The 23248-nt window shown below is 40.5% G+C and overlaps 1 protein-coding gene across 1 annotated transcript in view; it reads left to right on the forward strand.

Annotated features, from left to right (window-relative positions):
• The window catches only part of ankrd13b (ankyrin repeat domain 13B), a 48577-nt gene that overhangs the window by 23316 nt on the left and 2013 nt on the right, over positions 1-23248 (forward strand). The window contains exons 2-14 of the mRNA XM_077566551.1: positions 3808-3943; positions 6368-6492; positions 9381-9426; positions 10190-10333; positions 10922-11162; positions 14219-14285; positions 14920-15001; positions 15347-15411; positions 15735-15871; positions 18479-18636; positions 18750-18938; positions 20725-20888; positions 22684-22760. Of these exons, the coding sequence (XP_077422677.1) occupies positions 3808-3943; positions 6368-6492; positions 9381-9426; positions 10190-10333; positions 10922-11162; positions 14219-14285; positions 14920-15001; positions 15347-15411; positions 15735-15871; positions 18479-18636; positions 18750-18938; positions 20725-20888; positions 22684-22760 (1631 nt within the window). The remainder of the gene's footprint in view (positions 1-3807; positions 3944-6367; positions 6493-9380; positions 9427-10189; positions 10334-10921; positions 11163-14218; positions 14286-14919; positions 15002-15346; positions 15412-15734; positions 15872-18478; positions 18637-18749; positions 18939-20724; positions 20889-22683; positions 22761-23248) is intronic.

The raw sequence follows: 23248 nt of genomic DNA on the forward strand, positions 1-23248 counted from the left end.
TGTTGCCCACAGTGCACACAATCGAAGTAAGATTTAAAAGTGCCATGTAAAGGCAAAACATAGAAGCTCTTCATCTTCTATGACTTACAATATATGTTTATTTCTGTCGTCTCTGTTCAAAAATAACTCCCTTCCACAATGACCATTTCCATTTTGAACGGTAACATATCCAAGTCTTGCTATAAATATCCAACCTCATTGTTAAACAATAGAATGGACTGTAAAATGCTTCCTGTGACTTTGATAGTTCTTCACAGTCATGCAGCTCAGCCATATGATGTCCGCAGTGTCCTCAGAGACACGATAGACGACAGAGAAAGTGGCTTCATTAGCATATCGTGCACGGCACACACAAGCAAACTGACGTCTGTCTTGCTTCTCCTGCATTGCAACGACGTTTCCTCTGCTTATTCCCCGGTCGACATCGGCACCCGAGGGAGTCTCGTGTCTTCTTGTTCTCTCCTTCAGCTCACTTCTCAGCCTCCCTCATTCTCCCCCTCGCTGCATGCTCTACTTTTCAGCTCCCCACTCCTCCCATTCTCTGTTTTCCATCACTCGCAGCAGCGTCTCATCCATATTTTCTCCTTCCAGATTTGATCTCCGGCCATGTCTCCATGGTGGCCTCTTAAGCGAGTAGATGGATAGTGAGCAAATAGATATACTCTATCGAGTTATGTTGAGCAAAACATTATGAATAGCACTTTGTAAGATGCCCATCTGTCTGCATTTGATTCTCGTTGGCACATCAATGTGTTGCTGTTTAATGGTTAATATTTGTTTTAATATTTCAATAGGACGAGTCCGGGCTTTGGCCTTCCTGGGTGGAGTTTGCATGTTCTCCCCGTGCTTGCGTGGGTTTTCAACGGGTACTCCGGTTTCCTCCCACATTCCAAAGACATGCATGTCAGGTTAATTGAACACTCCAAATTGTCCATAGGTGTGATTGTGAGTATGGTTGTTGGTCTCTGTGTGCCCTGCGATTGGCTGGCAACCAGTTCAGGGTGTACCCCGCCTACTGCCCGAAGCCAGCTGGGATAGGCTCCAGCACCCCCCGCGACCCTTGTGAGGAAAAGCGGTTAAGAAAATGGATGGATATCAATAGGAGAATCTTTCTCCACTCACATTGCATGTAGCTTGCATCATAACGGTTAGTGACATGATGTACGTGACTTGTAGAAGGATGGTGGACCTAAATGTTGGGAAGCAAGGCAGCAATGAAGTGCAAGAAGAGGAACTTTAAGAACACATAGTGGGAAAGGTGAGGCAGGATGAGCGTGGACTGGTCGCCACGACTGGACAAGACGAGCGAGGACTGGTCGCCACGACTGGGCAGGATGTAAGAAGACTGGCGGAATGTGGGCGACGTGGCTGAACGAGGACGACTAATTCTGCGATGAGGGCGACTAGTCTGCGACGGGGGCGACTAGTCTGCGACGAGGAACGACTAGTCAGCGAGGAGGACGACTAGTCAGCGACGAGGGCGACTAGTCTGCGACGAGGACGACTAGTCACCGATGAGGGTGACTAGTCAGCGAGGAGGACGACTAGTCACAGACGAGGGCAACTAGTCACCGACGAGGGCAACTAGTCAGCGACGAGGACGACTAGTCAGCGAGGAAGACGACTAGTCTGCGACGAGGATGACTAGTCACCGACGAGGGCGACTAGTCACCGATGAGGGAAACTAGTCAGTGACGAGGACTACTAGTCAGTGACGAGGACGACTAATCTGAGACGAGGATGACTAATTTGAGACGAGGACGACTAATCTGAAACAAGGACGACTAGTCTGCGACGAGGGCGACTAGTCAGCGAGGACGACTAGTCAGCGAGGACAACTAGTTAGCGAGGAGGACGACTAGTCAGCGACGAGGGCGACTAGTCTGCGACAAGGACGACTAGTCTGCGACAAGGATGACTAGTCACCGACGAGGGCGACTAGTCAGCTAAGACTACTTAGTGGTGATGACGAAGGCTGCTTGGCTGTGAGGAGGAAGAAGACTTGGTTGAGTAGATGTAGTGATCCTATACCGATACTTTTTTTCCCCCAGAATAAGCAACATAAATATAATTAAGAATGTATGATTCAGATGCACACCAGGATGGTTTGACTTGGGCTTTAAAAGCAGATGGCGATGGAGCACGCCTAATGTGATGTTCCAGATACTTGGGAGGTTGAAATCTGCAGGAAGCATCAGAGCGTTTGGGGAACGACCAGACGTCATGTTTCAATGATGGCTTCCACTTTTCTAATGCTCACAATCATGTCAGAGAGGAATTGGACTGTCAAACCATGAGAGCTGCGATTTAACAGATGAACACCAATTCTGTTTTCAATGGAACGGATGAAAATTGAAGGTGGAAGAACAGATCAAGTCAACATTACTGACATCAGACAAATATCACCTTCTTGACAAATATACATAAAAAGATACATGACACTATTCACAATGTAACACTGTAGAAACAAACGGTCTCTTGTGATGATTTACTGGGTGTAATTGAGACCTAGATTTGAGGATTTGAGGATGATGAAATAAATACATGCTTGGCAAATGTGTGGAAAGATAATTCAGGCTCATTTAACGATTTTACTCTTGAGCCAATCTTCAGGAAGCTGTTCACACCGTGTGCCATCTTGTTAAATATCCTCACTAAATGGCGATGCTTACTCTTGTGCTCGTGGGAGCCAAATGTACTCTGCTTTTTCGTTTGCCTTCTGTAAGGGGCCAATCAAGGAAAATATATTTGATAGTCTATTGAATGAACTTTACAACCAGACCAGACACTCAACATACTGTACACCAAAGTCACGATATGTAAATATGTGAAAATATATAATAATAATAATAATAAGTCACACCGGCCAAATGACTTTATGGAACTTGGTGTATGCTCTAGTCTGGAAGTAATACATCACATTGATTCTATGAGGTCCAGTTCAACCCCTGCGAAATTAATACATAATGCCTGAAAGCTTGTTTGAGGTTAAGCATTATACCTCATTCCCGTTTGTGAAATATTTAAAATAACACAAATTCCTTTACATTGTTGCACAATGTGTGGGGAATTTGTCTCTTTCTCTCTCTTGAATCATTTTTACTCACTAGCTTTGCTTTGGTGAAAAATTTTATTATTGTGACTTTTTTTTTTTTTTTACTTTCTCTTTCTCTCAATTTTTTTTGTACCGAGCACATCTTTTGTTGTAAATATATATTTTGAAATAGCTCATTAAATGCGGTTTCAAAACTGCTAATAGAGTGACACAAGCAGAAAGATAAGGTCGTGTTGACATGCTGCTAAATATAACAACTCAGCTTTTAGATTTTAAGCCTTTTGTGTGTTTGTATGTTGCACAAATCATTGAAAAAGTAAGTGCTTTTTAAAAATTAAAATTCAATCTTACGGACATAAAAAAAATAAAAATTTTAAGAAAATGAGTTGTAGAACCAGGAGAGACTCGGCCCCTGCCCAAAGTAAGTAAGGCACTGCAGCAGTGTAGCGGCCGTAATCATCAGCGTGTCGACAGATCAATTAGCACCTGTCACCAGCTCCCTCTCCACCTCTCTGCTGTCAACTTCTTGGTGATGTTTCTTTTTATATTTACATTCTCTCCCACCTTCTGAGAGGCACACTATTACGCATTTATCCCAGATATATAGTCTACTGTCTGATATTACATCACTTTCTTTTCTCTTTCTATCTGCATACCTCTCTCTCTCTCTCTCTCTCTCTCTCTCTCTCTCTCTCTCTCTCTCTCTCTCTCTCTCTCTCTCTCTCTCTCTCTCTCTCTCTCTCTCTATCCAGACTGATTTAGAGTCTGTAGATCCCCGGGGTCGAACTCCTCTCCACCTAGCTGTCACACTGGGCCACCTGGACTGTGCCAAAGTTCTGCTGCAGCATGGAGCTGACGTCAGCAAGGAAAACCGCAACGGCTGGACTGGTGAGTGTCTTTTATTATGTTTATTTCATTGATGTGCCTAATGTATTATTGGGCGGGAATGTGTTTTAAAGTTTACCATGGATATTATGTACCTCTCTTTCGTGGCAAAAAAAAAAAGGTTGCACAAGCATCTTTAGCCTTAATGATTATTCCATTTACTTTTGGAGACTCATTTCTTCTCAGCTAAAACTTTGTTTGCTTTGTGTGTGTTTTTTTTAAGACAGTGTGCAGAATTTTTTGATTTTTCAATATTAATTCATTTTAAAAACCCAATATCAATTTCAATAATATGCAAGAAAATCTTTTCTATCACATCAACATTCATGTTTTAAAATATATATATATATAATCTGAGGTCTATTAATCGCTAATTATATTACATAGGTTGTGCTGCCTTACAGGAGGCTGACATGTTTTGCGGCCCTCTTTCTGCTACGGATGATCGTAGGAGAAGAACTTCGAGTGTGGTCTCTCTGATAAACCATTAAGCATGCGCTTCCAACTTTGGTCTTTACATTCTATTAGTTCACCAGTAGATGACTCTTGATTCTACACACTGTCCCTTTAACAGGCTAGTGGAAGTTAGTGGATGTTGCAAAATGGGTTAATTATAAACCTTCAACTGCTGCTTTAACACACAAGGAACAGCAACACTTACAAACAGAGCAATTAATACATACGCTGCTCTGTGGGAACAACGACTATCGCTAGAGCTTATTGTTGGGGACCGTCTTTGCCTCTTTTTCTTGCACTCTTATGCTGCTTCCCTTCAAGTCGATCTCAGTGCTGCCGTACAACACATTGTTGCGGAACTTTGAGGTATTACATTGGAGGCCAAAGCCAAACTCTAAATTTGGATTTGTCCAGTATACTGCAAAACCCCCCCAAACAATAATTGCTTAAAAATCTGCGATATAGCACGGGTGCGAACAATTACCGGATATAGCTGGGGCTTAGTGTTCACTGAAAACATAAGCGGAATAACGGTTCAAAACATATACGGTACATAGAGAGATGGTAGCGGGTAATAAAGATCAATAGTAAAATTATATTTTCACACAAGTTGACAAGGACAAAGCATTATATTGATTTTAGCCATTCACGCATTGTGAATGTGCCCGCCCATTTTTGACCCGATTGCATTCATCAGACCCAGTTCAGTGAATTTAGTCGTTTATTGCCAATCACCAGTTCAAATCAATATGCCAATTATTTTTGGTTGTCAGCGAATGTTTTATTAAAAACAAGTAATGACGATCGGCTCAGTTAATTGATCCTATCGAACAGAGATGTATTATCTTATCTTTTTACCTATAAGAAGACTTAATTGTTATTCTGCACGTGTAAATCGCTTTGGATTTAAAACCGCTGCTAAATGATTTGATGCAAATGCGTGTCACTGCTGACTCTCACTTTAGTCAATCAGCTCTCGTTAGCAAACATTATGCAAATTTGACATGTCACCTTGTGATGAACTGACCTGCGGTTCTCAAGGCAAACACACCAGATTACCAAGTACAAGCTTGTGACAAATATGAATTGATTCTCCATGATCCATGACAATTTTTCCTCATTCACTTGGGCACATTTCTCAAATCGAAAATTTGCACAACCGTAAGTGCATTTCTCAAAACAATGCATACAATAGTAAAGCCAGTCTTTTGGCCAGAATCAGTTGTTCTGTGACAGTCAAATAATAATGTACACTGCATGAATGTTCTGATGTAAACTTTTTTTTGATGACCCTTCTTCTAAATTGTAAGCTACACCTTTTGTGTATGTGAAAGATTGATAACAAGAGATTCACATTTACTTTACTGCATGTAGTATAAAAACACGGAAAACACATCGGGACTAACATTATTGCTTGATTTCAAACACCAGATCTCTCTGTCTCTCTCTGTGTCTGTCCATCCATCCATCCATCCATGTACTGTATCTACAGATAAAATTCTGATCTGATCAATGTTACCAAAGCAACTGAGAAAAAAAAGCAAAACAAAAAAGTAGAAATGTGAACATAGTACAGTCTCCTTAGGGAAAAGTGTGAATGCATTGTTGTAGGAATTACAGTGAAGTCTTCCTTCACCCTCGTTCCTGGCTTGCGAGCCACAAATTCTCATCCACGTCACAACTATCTTTTCTTTCGATGAGCTATTTCAGAAAACTGGTTGATCATGGGTTTAGAAACATGATGGTTTTATTATAGCTTTGTTTTAGTGTCATGCAAGCTGTAAGATTAGTAGCAAAGTGGCTACCTGATGAATGAGTTCAAAAATGCACTTACTGTATTTATAATACTGAATTTCCCTTCGACCTACTTCAGTTTCTGGCTGCTGCCTTAAATTGCTCATGCACATCAATTTTAGATGAAGCCTGAGTGATTGGCTCTTCTTTGTCGCCCCTTCTTTCGCTATCTCTCAGTTCTTCAGGAGGCAGTCAGTACCAGAGATCCGGAGCTGGTGCGCCTTGTGCTGCGTTACCGTGACTACCAAAGGACTGCCAAGAGACTGGCGGGCATCCCCGTCCTGCTGGAACGACTGCGCCAAGTGGGATTTCACACAAACACATGCACAAAAACAAACAAACGAAAAACAAAACAATTGCACATCAAAAGTGGCTTTGAAACAATGATGCCTTCATTTGAATAATAGATGAATTCTTATTTTACATCTTTGTTTTCACATGAAAACTGAGTATTCCTAGCTTTCTTTAAAATCCATGAATAAATTACTAGTCTAGGGGGAGAACGTATTGTGAAAGTCATTGGTGCTTGTTTATCTGACATGTTTTCCTGTTTGGACTTGATTTTCATGCCCTCAATCTTATTGACACTCAAATTTTTATCTGTTCACTGAGTATATTTTGGCTGGAATAGTCACGAGAGAGTGGCAAAACATTTTTACAAGTTCTAACAATATTTGTTTAATAAGAATGAAAAATATAATTTCATTTTATTTCAGAAGTATATAACCTTGTGCACTATTTGTTCATTGCACAACATTTAGGAGAGTTTTACACCCCACTTTCCTTTGTAAGTTTTTTCAAACTTGGTGGCAAAAAAATATTAATAAACAGGCATAAAGAAGCTGAGGCACTCTGTTACAGAGGAATTTAATTAGCCCTGATGAAGACTCTTTGGGTCGAAACGCGTTGAACAATAAACTCAAAGAGCCTCAACGTTTTAACGAAAATAATGTGTTGATATTGAGTGCTAGAAGTTAAGAAATTTGCCACATATGCTTGTTTAAGTAGCTACTCACTCAAAGGAAGGCTGCGCAGTCTGGCTTGTCGGTGACTAAATCGGCTTTGCTGTGTTTTGTTGAGAAATTATTACTTTTATATCAAATACTGCATGTTTTCAACACTTCTCTAGCTTGTTTAAAAAATGAGCATGCAAGTTATTAAAATCTGCAGAGTTCTCAAATATTGAGGGTGCTTGGATTTCATTTAGGGGTACTTCAGCACACTCGAAAATGTGCTAGACATGCCAATGTTTCACACAATGTAGCTTTTCAACTACAGTGGAACGAACCTCGGTGTTTGAACGTCTCTGAACTCGTACAAATCAGACTTCAACCCAAAAATTTGAGTAAAAAATGCCTTGGAGTTTGAACACCCAAGCAAAGCAAGCTAAGCCGAACGTACCTTGAAAACGGGTAGCCGAGTGAAGCCGAGCGGAGCCGAACAATGCTCACGTTGCGGTAGTTGAGACGATGTACTGCTCATTTCCAGTCAGATTGGGAATACTCTATACTCGCGATGGCATTTTGATTTTTCCACGACTATTTTCTTTGTTATGGGCCCAAAGAAAGACAACAATGCCAGTTGCAGCAAAGAAAAACAAACAGTACTACGAACCACAGTGGAATTAGGAAGGAGATTATCGCGCCGTTGTAACTGCAGACTACTTCTGTAAATACTGGCACGAGGACCCCCCTTAGCTGTTCAACAACGTGCCTGACGTTAAACAACGCACGCAAGGACCGCTTAGTAGTTTAACAATATGCCTAATGCAAAATACACAAACTCAGCACTGAACTAAAGCTAGCATTAACATAGCATTTATCATCCAATGATGCCATCACAACACAACAAAAAAGGTAAGGTATTTTTTATTGTTTAAATACTGTACTGTACTGTAAATGTAAAAACATAAATAGAAATTAAAATAGGAATTTTCTGTTTTTGAAGCTTGGGAACGGATTACTTGCATTTACATTATTTGCTTTGGGAAAAAATGTTTCAGAGGTTGAACAATTCGGACTTTGAACACTTTGCAGGAACGAATTATGTTCAAACTCCAAGGTACCACTGTATGTATTATTATGCTTTTTATTTAAGTTTTTGTTTTTAATTGTGTGTTCTAGAATTTTGTTATACATGAAGAAACAAATGAATTTTCATCTTCATTCATATCATACATCTTCAAAATAAATATGTGCCGAGATGACAGATTTCTCTTTCTGCTGATCTCCCACTTCATCTGGTACTGTTTTTCTGGTATCTTTACCAACCAGCTGCACTTCTTTATGCTAATGTTAACTCAGAGCAGAAGAGCAGATACGTGCGCTTGTTTACAGTATGGTTCTGTAAAGATTTCCAAGAGCAATTTTGGGCATACAGTTGAGATGGGTTTAAATCTAAAATATCTTTTCCACCCTTTGTCAGAGGAAAACAAATATAGGTATATTTGCTGTAGCTTTTCTCAAGGCCCAAGTTGCTCAAATCACTTGTCTCTATAGTTTTTGTTACGCATGCCCAGGTGATGCAATACAAATGGATGGGAATACATTCTACTAATTCATACAAAGTTCTGTATTTTAACAATCTTTTTAGTAAAAACAGTTGTTTCAGTAGGGGAAGCTACAGTATACAGGAGGAGCATTCATTTGTGTTCCATTCCATTTAAGCCTTAGAATAGACTCATTTTAATAGACTCTTTAGCCTTTTTATAATGTTCAAAATATTTAAGAAATGAATTGCTTTGACTGTTCTGATGCCCATTAAGCTGTCTTTATATCTTTCTGTCATGTCACAACATGCCATCTTTATATACAAGGGTACCGCCAGCTCCAGGTGGCTACACATGCAAGTGGTAGACACTAACCCCCCCACACATATACAATGTGCATGTAAGCACACACTTGCAAATGTCACAAACATCATGCAGCGTTATTCCTCCGCTGCGCTCACCCACATCCTTCCTCGTCCATCATGTGCTATTATTTACCCACACGCGCGTAATACACAAGCAGCGCTCTGTGCCAGTCACAACACCTTTGGCAGGCATCAATGTCTTTATTCACGCTCCATCTTTTGCTGTCCATTTGGTTAATGGCCAGCTGTAAAGCCATTATCTCGCCAACTGCCTCTCTCTTTATCAATGGGTTTCTGCTTTGTTTTCACCAATGGCTGCATTCACTTGTCTGTGCAGGCCCAAGACTTCTATGTGGAGATGAAATGGGAGTTTACCAGTTGGGGTCAGTATACTGTATTTCATTGTGGTCGCTGAGACAGATTTCTGTCTGTCTTGTCTGTCTACCGTAATGTGATCCAACGTAATCGGTCATAAAGTGATCTAATGTGATCTATTGTAATGCAATTGTAAAAAGAGATCTATCATAATGTGATCTATCGTAATGTGATTTGATATGATCAACCGTAATGTGATCTATCGTAATGCAATTGTAAAAATAGATCAAATTTGATCTATCATAATGTGATCTAATGTGATCTATCATAATGTGATCTAATATAATCTGAGCTATCATAATGTGATCTAATGTGATCTATCGTAATGTGATCAAATATGATTTATCTTAATGTGATCTATTGTAATATGATCTAATGTAATCAATCGTAATGTGATTGCTCATAATGTGATCTAATGGTATCAATCGTAATGTGATCTGTCGTAATGGGATCTATTGTGATCTATAATAATGTGATCTATCATTAAGTGATCGGATGTGATCTATCGTAATGTGATCGCTCATAAAGTGATATGTCGTAATGTGATCTAATGTAATGTTATCTTGTGTGATCTATCTTAATGCGATCTAGTGTAATATGATCTAATGTGATCAATCGTAATGTGATCTAAAGTAATCTAATGGGATTTAATGTAATGTGATCTAAAGTAATCTAATGGATTTAATGTAATGGGATCTAATCTAATGTGATCTAATGTGATATGGTCTAATGCGATTTAATTTGATGTAATCTATTTCTATTTGTCTTCAGTGCCCCTTGTGTCTCGTGTTTGTCCCAGCGACACCTACAGGGTTTGGAAGAGTGGTCAGTGTCTGCGCGTTGACACAACTCTCACCGGATTTGAGCAGATGACTTGGCAGAGAGGAAATCGGAGCTTCATTTTCAGGGGACAAGGTCAGATTTGTAAATGAACAACCTACACTCTGAAAGATCATCCCAATGTCAGAATGACATTGCACTAGCTAATACTATGTCAGTGTGGCAATTTACAAGCTGAGATGATATTTCCACAAATGCAGCAGCCAAGTTTCTCAAGCACATTCTGATATTTGTTAATCACAAAGGATGTAAGTGCGAAATGAAACAAATCCCAAAGTAATGTAAGTGTGACTGTGTCTGTATTTTTCCTCAACGATGCTCTCTCTCCCCCAACCCCCTTCTTTGGGATGACTTCACAACTCCTTGTACTCATTATTCTCCCATGGCTCCACAGTTCTCATTTTATATTTATCTTTGTTCCTCTTACATCTTAAATAATTTTTCATCTGCTGACCTTTCCCTGCACTCATCTTAGTTTTCCCAATCTGTTTATTTCCTCTTCCTCTGCTCGAGTGAACCTATCATAACATGTTCCCTCTTCAAATCAATCCTTGACACGCCATTTGTATACTTGGAGGGTACTGTATGCATTGTAATCCGTTTTGCACGCTTAAATTGCCCTGACGTCCCTCTGCACCCTCGCATTTTCTTCTCACATCCCAGACTCCAACGCGGAGGTGATCGAGGTCGACCACGACAGGCAGCTGGTGTTCTGTGAGACCTTGTGCGTCTCGTCTCTCGCGGCGCTTTCACCTGGCCGGGGGAAAGGCGGCGCCTGCAGTGGTCCGGCTGCCAGTTTGGGCCTACTGGCGGGAGTGCAGCCCAGCGATGAGCAAGTGGCGGCCCGACTTTCTGCCGCTGTGGTGACCACTCAGCTGGACACTCGCAACATCGCCTTTGAGAGGTCAGATGCAACAGAACGCACATTTTTGACTTCATTGAGTACTGTGATATCTCAAATACTGTACACTGGGGACTTGACACTCGCATTTAGATCTACGGGCAGTTTAGAGGACCACACAGATTAAAATCTTTCTTGCTGTCAGGGACACTAGTTAATGACTTATCATCTTCATCATTTACAGTAAACGTTATGTGGTATTTATATACAGTATGTGCTACAGCTACAGAAAAGAGATGGATGTGGGAAAACAACAGTTATTGCACTTAATGATGGTAGATTGTCAGTATACTGTATTTGTATGCCACAACAAACCCACGGCTATTGCCATTGTTATACAACCGGACATCCTTGCAGTTAGCACCGTGGGTGTTGCAGTCTGTTGCCGAAGGAGCCGCTTAAAGCCCCCACTGTCTCATGCAGAGGGTGAGAAGGGTTATGCATGATTGATGTCTGTTTTTTTTTTAAAAAATAAACATCCTCCTCTCACCCACTTCTTCTATGGCAGTGGTTCTGAACCTTGTTTGAGGTACCGAACTCCACCAGTTACCAATGTGCATTCACCGAACCCTTCTTTATTGAAAAATAAAATATGAGGGTTTATTTTTTTCAAATTCAAGGTATGGTAGGTAGAGGGTTTACTGGTGAGCAAAATGAATTGCTCACCTTGGCACTGTAAATTATGCAGTGAGGATGCTGACTCCCATCACTCAACTCAACTCTATATTTATAGAGCACCTGAAAAAAAATCCCAGCTGTTTTCTTAAGATGGAACGCAGGGGCAGCAGGTAGAATGAAAACAGCAGAGACCCCAGAATTGAACCCTGTGGAACACCATACGTTCCGTTATACATGTGAATTGATATTGCACACACTCGTCCGACCACTCTCTTTTTCTCTCGAAATAGTTCGTATGAAGGGATTACAATCATAAACAAATCAAACGACGTACCATCACAACAGTCACAAGTCGACTACTGGGCACACTAAAGATATATATATCATCATGAATTATATGATTTGGGTGTTTGTCTTGAACTCCGCCCGAACCCCTAGGATTCACCCAGTGAACCCCTGGGGTTCGATCGAACCCAGGTTAACAACCACTGTTGTATGGTGTCTGGTGGATTCAAAACTGACCTAGCTTGATGAGTCTCCTCCCAAACCTCTTACCTTCCTCTTGGGGGCGGCGTGGCTCAGTGGTATGTTGGTCGTCTCCCAACCCAGAGGTCATGAGTTTGATCCCATGCCATTGTGACCATGTTGAAGTATCCTTGAGCAAGATACTGAACCCCCAGTTGCTCCTTATGCTGCGTCATCAGTAGGTGAATGAGTAGTTGAATGTAAAGCACTTTGAGGGCCTTGTAAGTTGGAAAAGTGCTATATAAATGAAGTACCATTCTCAAATCTCTCTTCCACCCACAAACAGAGGTGGCAAATCCAGGTCAAGAAAGTAAAAACCCTACCACAGTTTGGCTTTAGCCCCTGATGCAAGCTAACTCCCTAGCAGGTATGGTCCCATGGTGCTTGTTTACCTGCTAGCACTTGGGGCTAAAGCCAAACTGTGGCAGGGTTTTCACTTTCTTGACCTGGATTTGCCACCTCTGACCACAAAGAACATTTAAAGTAAAATTAGCGTCTTTGCCATTGCTGTGAATTGGATGTTGTATTAGTGCTAATATAATGTTTCACACCTACCACACATTCATTGGCTCAGCCGCTAAAGCATATGTTTGCATTCATCACAGTTTCTTAAAGGCCAATTACACCTCCGAAATTACACCAACTTTAATATAACAAAATTGGAAACTGAAACATCAACAAGACATGAAGTCAACTCAGCAGCTTCTCACTCAAACCTTCAATTAAGGGAAGTTTCTCAAACGTGATGGAAGTTCTAATGAAAAAGACATGGCAATAAATTTAATTTATCTCCCTAATCCCCTCTTGACACTAGAGTAATTTATTACAGCCCACTTGACTCGCTGTCTTTAAGTCTAATTCTTCATGGCATTCATTTCTTTACACAAGTCTGACCATTTGGAAACAGACAGAATAAGATGTTCAAAGAGAGAGTGAGAAGACTGAAAGCAATGCGGAGATGTGACAAGGTTGTGAGTTGAAAGTCAGCTTTTCATCAATTTTGTTGCTCAGTGCCAACCGTGCATTTTGTTTGTCAGTGCTCCCTTACCCTACATGCTAATTTTTTATTTAGAATGCATGTGATCAAGCCACACTGTCAAGCGCCACACACGGGTTGAATATCTTTAGTCGGCCATGCAAAGAAAATACATTAACAGTCTACTTTTTAAAGGGACAGCGTGTAGAGATTTTTGACACCTTGTGGTAAACTAATAGAATGCAATGACCTAAGTTTGAAGCACATGCACCACACTTCACAAACCTACCACCAATTACAACCTTCGCTAAATTTGTCTCCTTTGGGTATCCGTAGCAGAAAGATGGTGGCGAACATGTCAACGCTGATGTGATAGAACTTTTTTTTGTTGTATATTGGTGAAATTAATAGTTGTTTTTTTAAATGAATGAACTTTGAAAAATCCGAAATTTCTACACACTGTCACCCTCCACCTCTTCATGTGTCGATACTCGCTAGCATTCACAAATTAACTTATTCATTGACTAAGCACATTTTTGTATAAGTATAAAATGGATGGATGGGTGAATTTCTAAATAAATAAAGACAATTGTTCCTTTCCAGTATTTAAGGTCACACTGCACCAAATATTTGACGTTCTTTTAGTACGAAGCAGGATTAGGACCAAATTCCATGTGCAGCACTATACTAGGCATCATTGAAAAAAAAAGATCCCTTCTCTTGATTTTATTGTAACTTTCTGCTGTAGAAAAATGATATATTCTTCCGTAACTTTTCTACATGTTTCTCAAAATCCACCATGCATGTCATGCCGCAACAAACAATAGCATTGAGCAGGATGTTCTAGGACAAAATAAGGATCATCATCTGAGATAAAAATACAAATAACAGCATGTATTTTCTGGAGGTGGTTTAATGATGCCAAGTCTGTTGATTGCAGGAACAAGACGGGCATTCTGGGCTGGAGGAGCGAGAAGACCGAGACTGTGAACGGATATGAGGCCAAGGTAGAGAGAGCAGCCGCTCACATTGTCCAGACAATCCATGGATGTCAAAACTAACTTGATATTTCCTGCAATGACACTTCAACATACACGCTTTCCAGAAGAATTCCAAAGTTCTTTTATACTCTACGATCGCTTGTGATGCTTGATTTTTTTTTTATCACCAGATTGCACGTCAGCAGTGTCCCTTAATGGCCTCTAACAAAAAGATGTTTCTATTGTGACTTAGACAAACAATATAGAGACTCTCGCCCCCATTTGTTTGCTCAAGCGCCACGAGGGATCGATGGGAGACAAGTGTCACATATCGAGGACCATCAATCACCAGTGCTTTAAAAGCAATTCCGACAGGCCTCAGCAGTAATTGCTATTTTCTACGTCGCTGATTTAGAGATTGGGACATAAATGGACACAATCACTCCAGCTACTTTCCTCGCCGTTGTTGTTTGACATATTTGATTATCCTGTTGTGGAGTATAGCCTGATGATGCTACATGATGAATATTATCATGTGATAGGTTAAATTCTTAGAGTTTATTGTTGTGGGGTTAACATTTTTATTATAGCAATAAAAACAAGTCGTCATTCAGCATCGCACCAAGCAGTCGTTTTTCATCTTTTTTTTCCCCATTTTTAGGTGTATGCCGCGTCAAATGTGGAGCTAATCACCAGGACCAGAACGGATCACCTGTCGGACCAGAACAAGAACAAGATTAAAGGTTTTCTTGAATGTATCAGCTAATATCGGATGTTGTCACCTGGTGTTGTCTTTACATAGCTACAGCAATTGACACCCTGTGACCTCCAAGGTTAAGTGCTGTATCATATCTGATTCTCCCGTGTAACAAATATTCCCACTCCATTTGGAGACTTGCTTTTGGGTCGTGAAAAGATCAGAAACAAATGATCCTAAAATGAAGCAAAATTGTCAAATCTGATGAAAATGTTAATGCCCTTTTTTCCGCAACTGACTGATGACCATCAAGGGAATATTTATATATAAGCTACAGCATGTACAGGCTGTTTTTTTTTAACTCCTGCATTGGCTGTTTGTGTCTGAGCAGGCGGGAAGACTCCCCTGCAGAACTTTCTTGGAATTGCAGAACAACACATGGGCCCAAACAACGGGGTGAGTCATTGCATCTTGAATTCATTCATCTTGTTTGAAAATCCTATGCTTCTATTGCTAATAAGACATACCTAACAACAACAAAACAACAATAATAATATTAGGGTCATAATAAATATTATGAGGCCAGGTTGATTGTAGGATTAAAATACAATTTTATATTAAACTTACTGCCATTTCCTTCACAACTCAAAGTGTTTTATTTATTTTACAGGTGATTAAGTTTAATTTACCACTTGTAAAAAGTGGATCAACTCATTTGATCTTATTCTGCCTTCTGTTGATATTTGTTTGTATTTACTGTACGTGCCTCGGCTCTGCAGGCCCTTGTGACCCAGATGTCAACTCCGGCGGTGACCAACCCTGCGGCGCTGAGCGCTGAGGAATACTTCAACCCGGGTTCTTCTCCCACACTGAGGGACATCGGCCACCCGTGCCAACTCACCACCAAGACGCAGAGGTGAGGCAGCAGCGCTCCAGCTGACAGACAGCCTCGTACAAAAAGCAGGGTGAAGCAGCCAGGCATAGACTGAAGTTGCCCTGAAAACCCGGCCGCCAAGTTGCTGTCAAGCTGACAACCTACAAATAACAGTGGGATTTTCTGACATTTATGCCTTGATTTTTACTTATGAGGCTGCATTGGCCAAATTGGTTTCTTATTTGCTGCCATGGACGTATTTAGCATCCTCAAATAACACCACTGGTAATAGAAGAAATAGAAGAAATTATAATCAGACTGGTCATCTGTTATTCGCAGAGTACATATACATATACAGTAGATAAATGACCATTCACGCTCACATTCACATCTATGGACAATTTAGAGCAGGGGTGTCCCAATGTCATCTCGAAAAGCTTTTCATTATGTCAGCCAATATACAGTATATTAGTTCTCACTCTGCCCACCTCCACCTTTTTTTTTAAACTACCCTTGCCAGCCATCTCAAATGTCATTCTCAGTACACAAACACAAATATTTAGCCTCAACAAAAATCAGTTCCCATTAGTCTTTCTTAGTTGTGAGAACTTATTTGTGTGGTGTTGAACCAACAAACAATATAACTTTGGATGAAATAGCTTTTCCTCTTCAGTAAAAGATTATTAAGTACTGCTTACTTAACTGTTATCATAAGGACACATTTTTAAGTTGGCAACTCAAAAAAATGGGTTACGACAACTGACTTTCCCATATTTTGACTTTGGCTAGGTTACTTTAGCTTTAAAGTCTGCTAGGCTACATTAGCTTCTTGTCTTAATTACGAGTGATGTCAGTTATGCTTGTCACGTAACTTTCTCCAAACAAGTATTCACACTACAGTTGTAATTAAAATGCTTCCATTAGTTACTCTGTCGAACATATGTGCTTCTACGTACAAGTACAAACAGCGTTCTGAAAATGGAAGCATATTACACCACTATCTATTAGAAGCTGCAGTTCATTGTCTGCCTGTGGGGGCAGTAGTGAGTAAGAATTGACAGCACAAGTAAACAGCAGAAACTTTTTTAGTAATGGTGCTTCCCTCACACATGTATTTTAATGTAAAACTAACAAATAATAAAATAATAGAATATAAATAGAACATCCCTTGATTCCTAACACTATAGTAATCATTAAGTCACTACGCAAATACATTATATATACCGTTGGCCGTGACAAAATCGATGGCAGGCCGCAAATGGTACAAAAATACAAATCTTAGAGTCACAAAAAAATTCCGTTAATTGCTAAGGTCCATTTATTGTGCATTATGAATTATTTATCATGTTATCAGACCACATGCAATAATACTGTAATATTCAAGCAAAATGTCCTGTGCAGCTAGAGGAAATGCACACAACTAGATGACCAGCCAGTGCTTCAATGCATCTGGTTGCTGTGGAATCCAAGAGGGGCGTCTGTGAATGGCTTCTTGTGCTACTCAGAATTCAAACCATTTGTGTTACTTTTGGTTGTCGTGCCATATAAGTGACAACAATCCTGCTTGCACCTTGATTTGATGATTTCACTGCTTTTATTTGAGTTGTTCTTAGCTCTGAATTTGAAAGAAATACTGTATCTCTTCAAAATTCTAGTGCTTCATCTCATAAGAAATTGGAGCTCTTCATCACAGCCATAGTCTCCTTGCATATTTACAGCACATGAATCTTGTGCTTGTTATAGGGAGAACGAAAGCCATTTTTTCAGTCCATTCTTCTTTGACTTACTGATTTTTCCTTTCCTCTTCTAACAGCAAACTTGGAATACGTCATTTTCATACAATCTAGTAAAGTGTCAGTGAAAGTTGAAAAATGCACTCGCAGCAGCGAACTCGGTGACCTAGTCACAGGCTGTCTGTGTATTCTTGGCATGGAGACAAGTCCCGCTACACACGTGCTGACCCAACCAAAACACGAGTGAAGAAAAGCATATTTCATTTCATCTCCTGGTCCGCCGCCAGCCTCACATACACGATGCAATGGGGCTTATATGGCCTCAAAGCTACTCACTGAATGCAAACTGAAAATGAGACAATTTGCAAGTCTATCCTGAAATGTAACAAAAACACAAGGGCTATCTTAGTACAGCCGTCTGAAAACATGAAATTGACTCGGCAGTATACAGAGGATGAAATCACAATTTAACGGAAACAAATATTAGAATTCAGGTTGTAAATGTAGGACAGGCCTTGCACCGCTAGACTGATAGCTGTGATAAAAGCAAAGTGTTTTAAAAGGGAGCTCGTAACAAGTAGCATCCAGGTACTGCATAACGTCTACTTGACTGCACTGGCCTCTTTGTCATGTTTAGTATTCAGCTCACTGTTCATGGCTGCGTAATTCAAGGCAACGTCAATTGATGATGAGGAAATCTGTAAGGCTGCTTTCATCGCCAGGCTCATTAACTGATCCATTTCCAATTTAGGCATCGATCGGCCCAACACGAATCAGAGACATGTCACCATTAACACATTCTCTGATCTATGCCTATGAAAGCAATAGTCAGAAAGTAAAACACACAAACGAGGACCTTAAGTGTTGACTAAGCGGAAAGATAAGCCATGTTCATTATTCACTCTCCTTTGTCCAGATTCAAAGCAAAGCTGTGGCTGTGCGAGTCCCATCCGCTATCGCTGGCAGAACAAGTGGCGCCAATCATCGACCTGATGGCCATTTCCAACGCTCTGTTTGCCAAGCTGCGGGACTTCATCATGCTGCGCTTGCCGCCCGGCTTTCCCGTCAAGATCGGTGAGTGACGAGGAAGCCAGGTGAAAGGACAAACAAAACACTAAGGAAGCAGTAGGAGAAAAGATAAGAGGCGGTGGAAAATGCCTCAAATGTCATTCCCCCCCTCCCCGCAGAGATCCCGCTGTATCACATCCTGAACGCCAGGATTACCTTCAGCAACCTGAACGGCTGTGAGGAGGGTGCAAACGTGCGTCCGGACAACGAAGCTGCGGTGGAAGGGGGCGGACAAAGGTACAACCTGAGGACGGACACCCCCTCGCCTGGCAGCGACTCCTCCAGTGTCTCCAGCTCAAGCTCCACCAGTGAGGAAACTCATTCACTCACTCAATCACTCGCTCAGAATTGACTTTTATTCAGGAAAAAAAAAAGTTTTAATGAGGCATGACGAAGTCACCATGTCTCAAAAGATTCAAAGAACAAAATGTACAGTTCTTTCTGGATGGCTGAGCTCTCCGAGCTGTAATTGCTCTTAAGCAATTCTGAAAAATGAAATATTAGATTTTGTCTGTGAAAGGATCACTGGAAGGATGATAGACGCAAGGCAATGATATCATTGCTATAGGGCTCCTCGTGGCCAGTTGTAGAAAATAAAGTGGCACCTGTTTATTGTCATTTGTTTTATTGTTTATTTATTTTATTGTTTTATTTTATTTTATCCTATTTTATTTATTATTTATTTTATTATTATTTATTTATTTATTTTTAAGTTTATTTTATTTATTGTTTTACTATTTGTATTGTTTAATTTCATTTTATTATCATATTGTCTTTTTTTTTGCTTTCAAACTAAATGCAAAACAAAGAGAATTGCAAACTCTCTACTTAAAACAACCACACAACTTTGTCTTAGAAAATGTCCGCTAGCTCGGGCTAAAACGAGTCCTTGTGTAAATAGAGTATCACGGTAAAAAAAAATAAAAAATGCCCTTACCAAATAACATATCGTAGCTGTCCTGTGGAAAACACTTATGTCCTTTTTAAAAAAAAAAAACGTTTTGGGCATGTCTGCATTCAATTTCACCCCCTAAACATAAAAAAACCCAAAAAAAACCAAAAATGGACATAGGTAGTTTTCACAGGACAGCGACGATGTGCAGATCAATGCCTTGTAGTGCTTTTATTTTGAAGTTGCTCCCGGCAGCGTGTCGTGGCATTATGGCTGACTCGACTCAAGATTGTAAATTCTTACAATTCGAAATTCGAAATTCTTGCAACAGACAGCAGCAACACAACATCCTGAAATCTCTTTCAATCGGCAATTAAGAGTGCTAAAACAAGACTTATTTACGCTCACATTGTATTATACGGCGCCTGTTACCAGCATTTAAAGGCGGCTAGCAGCTAGCTGTGGTAGTAGCTAGTAGCGTTAGCGGCTAGCATCGCGAGCTGTCTGATCACTTTTCACAGGCAGTTTAATAGACTTAAATGATGCTACACACTTTGATGCTGACAGCCTAATGACAGTTGCCGTTCCTACTGATCACTACTGTATCGCTACTGTAATTTTGATGTCACTTTGTCTCTAGAGTTAAAAAATTGTGTGCTCAACACAGTTGTCTGTTGATTATTAAGTGAAAATTTGTTGTTGTGTTTTTTGTCTTCTTATTAATTTCTTTGACCAAGAATTAGAAACAAATTTTAAATACCCAATTATCCAACAGAATTCTCAGTAGGATATCCAAATAGCAAAATACTCGATAGCTGCCGCTCTACCGCTAGCTTAATGCTAACACAATACAAAATATCACCGACAGGCTAATGATTAGCGCCAATAGTTGCAGTGAAAAGAAAATTATTAGCAACACATGTACTGTAGACCACTGGCTCCTCCTGTATATGACTTAATCACAAGTCCAGAAGCCCTCATATAAAACAATTTGTATGCTGCCTGAAAATGTGTGACTTAGCCAAATGGAAAAATTGCTCGTCTGAGTCGTGCAGGGATTTTGAAGGGAAAGAACATGCCTGACCTTCGTACATTTTGGTCTTCTTTCCAACCAGGATTAGTTCATCCTCACACTCGAGTGTAGTCCCGTCCGATGACACCTTTCCCATCTTCTGCCCTTTCGATCTTCCCCGTATGTGCAGTGTCATGTCGAGCCGGCGAGATCCCCCCCTGTGTGTTTGAGCCCCCGTCTGGATACACCATGCTTGGAGGCAAGCAGAGAGACAGCATGAGGGAGGAGGAGGAGGACCTGCTGCAATTTGCCATTCAGCAAAGTCTGCTGGAGGCCGGCTCGGAATACGATCAGGTGAGTGCGTGCGTGTGACCGCCGTGCTCCTCCAAGATTTGTGTGTGTTCTTTCAAATGCACTCGTGCTTCCCTCAATGACCTTCTCTCACTTTTGAAAGCACATGTTGAGCTATTCAATGTGTTTGTGTTTTCTACCTTCTTAAAATAATGTCGTAAGTCGTATTTTGACTAGAATATGTATTTTTGCTTTAAAATGGAACATTTCTTGACAATAATATATGCGACCTCACCTACTGACATTCTGATTAATATTACATTTGCGGAATATGAGCTATGGAGCAAAATCCAACCGTTATTATCCATCTCAGGGGGCAGCCATTTTGCAACTTGCTGTTGACTTAAGATGACATCACAGTTGCTCAGGGCTCAGGCAACGACCAATCACAGCTCACCTGTTTTCTCAAGCTGAGCTGTGATTTGTTGTTACCTGAGACCTGAGCAACTGTGATGTCATTTTTACTCGACAGCAAAATGGCAATATGAACCAGAATACCGTGTTTAAATTAGTGGGGCTGCATAAAACATATTATTGTAAAAAATGTGTGTGTTGTTGACCTCCCCTTTAAAGATCTCTGCAGGATGTTGGCCACCTATTATTCTTATACTATTATTAATCAAATTGGTTCAGTTTGTGTTTTATGAAAACAAAAAAATTAACATATGACAAAGGTCATTATTTTAGAAAGGTGGCATTATTATTAATATTTTAATAAGGGTGTTATTTTATATATTATTGTAACTTTATCAGCATTTTTCGAGTAATTTTTTGGGGTTGACAAATAACTATTTTATATATTATATTATACTGTACATTATATTTTTTATAACTAAAATTTCCCAAGCTATTTATGGCAAGAGATTTGTGTCAAAATTGTTCACACAAATATATTAGATTATAATGTAACATAAACACACATTCAACAATTCATAAGCAGAATTCAATATTCACAAATGATAAGTCAAGAAAATGCATACATAAACGTGGAAAATTGCGCATTTATGTGTGGATATGAAAAACGTGAACATCACAAATATATTTATGTGAATGATTTTGAGACAAATCTCTCCACTGTATAGTTTCAAGTTGTAATATTACCATTCACCACTAGACGGCAGACATCACTTCGTCATGCCTGCACTAGGTCTTAATCTTACATGTTAATCTTATTACTAATAATTTTTTGCTCATTTGGAATGACATGCTGGATAAACATAGTACCTAAATAATACAAATTCGAGTAAGTTGATTTTTTTTGGGGCGGGGGGCTCAAAATGGGTGAGAGTAGGCTGGTCGCCATGACTGGACAGGACGTGGGCAACTTGACTGTGACTAGGACAACAGGACTGTGACTAGGACGAGTGTTAGCTGTGGCGATGATGGCGATTTGGCGGTAACGAACGCTGCTTGGCGGTGAAGACGAAGAAGACGTGGCTGAGACGAAGTCTAGACTCACAAACTTCCACACGTAACATAGGCAATGCTCCAACACTGGCAGGACAAAATTAACAGAACTAAATACACCAACACTAATGAGACACGCCAAGTGGCTGAGGGCACTGATTGGTCACACACAGGGAAGGGCAGACACACACAGGTGGACGTGGTTAGACATAACGACAAAAAACACCAACAACAGACAAAAACACCCATAATAAACAAAAACCCAACCCCTAGAAAACCGAAACATGACATTTTTGCTGTTCAGTCGTTTTGTCGTTTTTATGCATGAGAGTCCTTTTTTCAAACGCGTTGTTGTTATTGAAGTTGTTCATTCCATCCCAAATTGCTGTAGGTGACCATCTGGGAGGCGCTGACCAATAGCAAGCCAGGAACACACTCACTCTCTTGTGATCCAAGTCGCCTGGAGAGGTCAGCCAATCGACGGTCACGATTTGTTCGTCTTCCTTCGCACCCAATATCCAAGTCACGAAATAAGAGAAACGGTGATATAAGCAGAGGTGGCAAATCCAGGTCCACAAAGTAATTGCTAGCTAGGTAGCTCCCAGGGAGCTAGCCAGCTAGCTAGCATGAGGGGCTAAAGCCAAACTGTGGCAGGGTTTTTACTTTCTGGACCTGAAAGCTTTCAGTGAAAGCTTTCAGGGTGAAAACTTTGAGTCATGCTCCCTCCTCCACATCCGACTTCCTGTCACTGTTTTGCTCTTTTGTTTTTCTCTTCCTCTTTTCATCTTTCCATCCATCCCTGACTCACATCCTGTATTTTTTTTTCTCCCCCTCCCGCACTCCCGTCAAACGCACAAGCGCGTGTTTGGAGAGCGAGAGGGGGAGATGACAGTTTCCTGCTTTCACAGTCCACAGATGTTGACTTAGCTGTCTTCCCTGTTTGGAAACCGGCGGAT

This window comes from Vanacampus margaritifer, chromosome 5 (genome assembly GCF_051991255.1).
Source record: "Vanacampus margaritifer isolate UIUO_Vmar chromosome 5, RoL_Vmar_1.0, whole genome shotgun sequence".
Taxonomy (NCBI): domain Eukaryota; kingdom Metazoa; phylum Chordata; class Actinopteri; order Syngnathiformes; family Syngnathidae; genus Vanacampus; species Vanacampus margaritifer.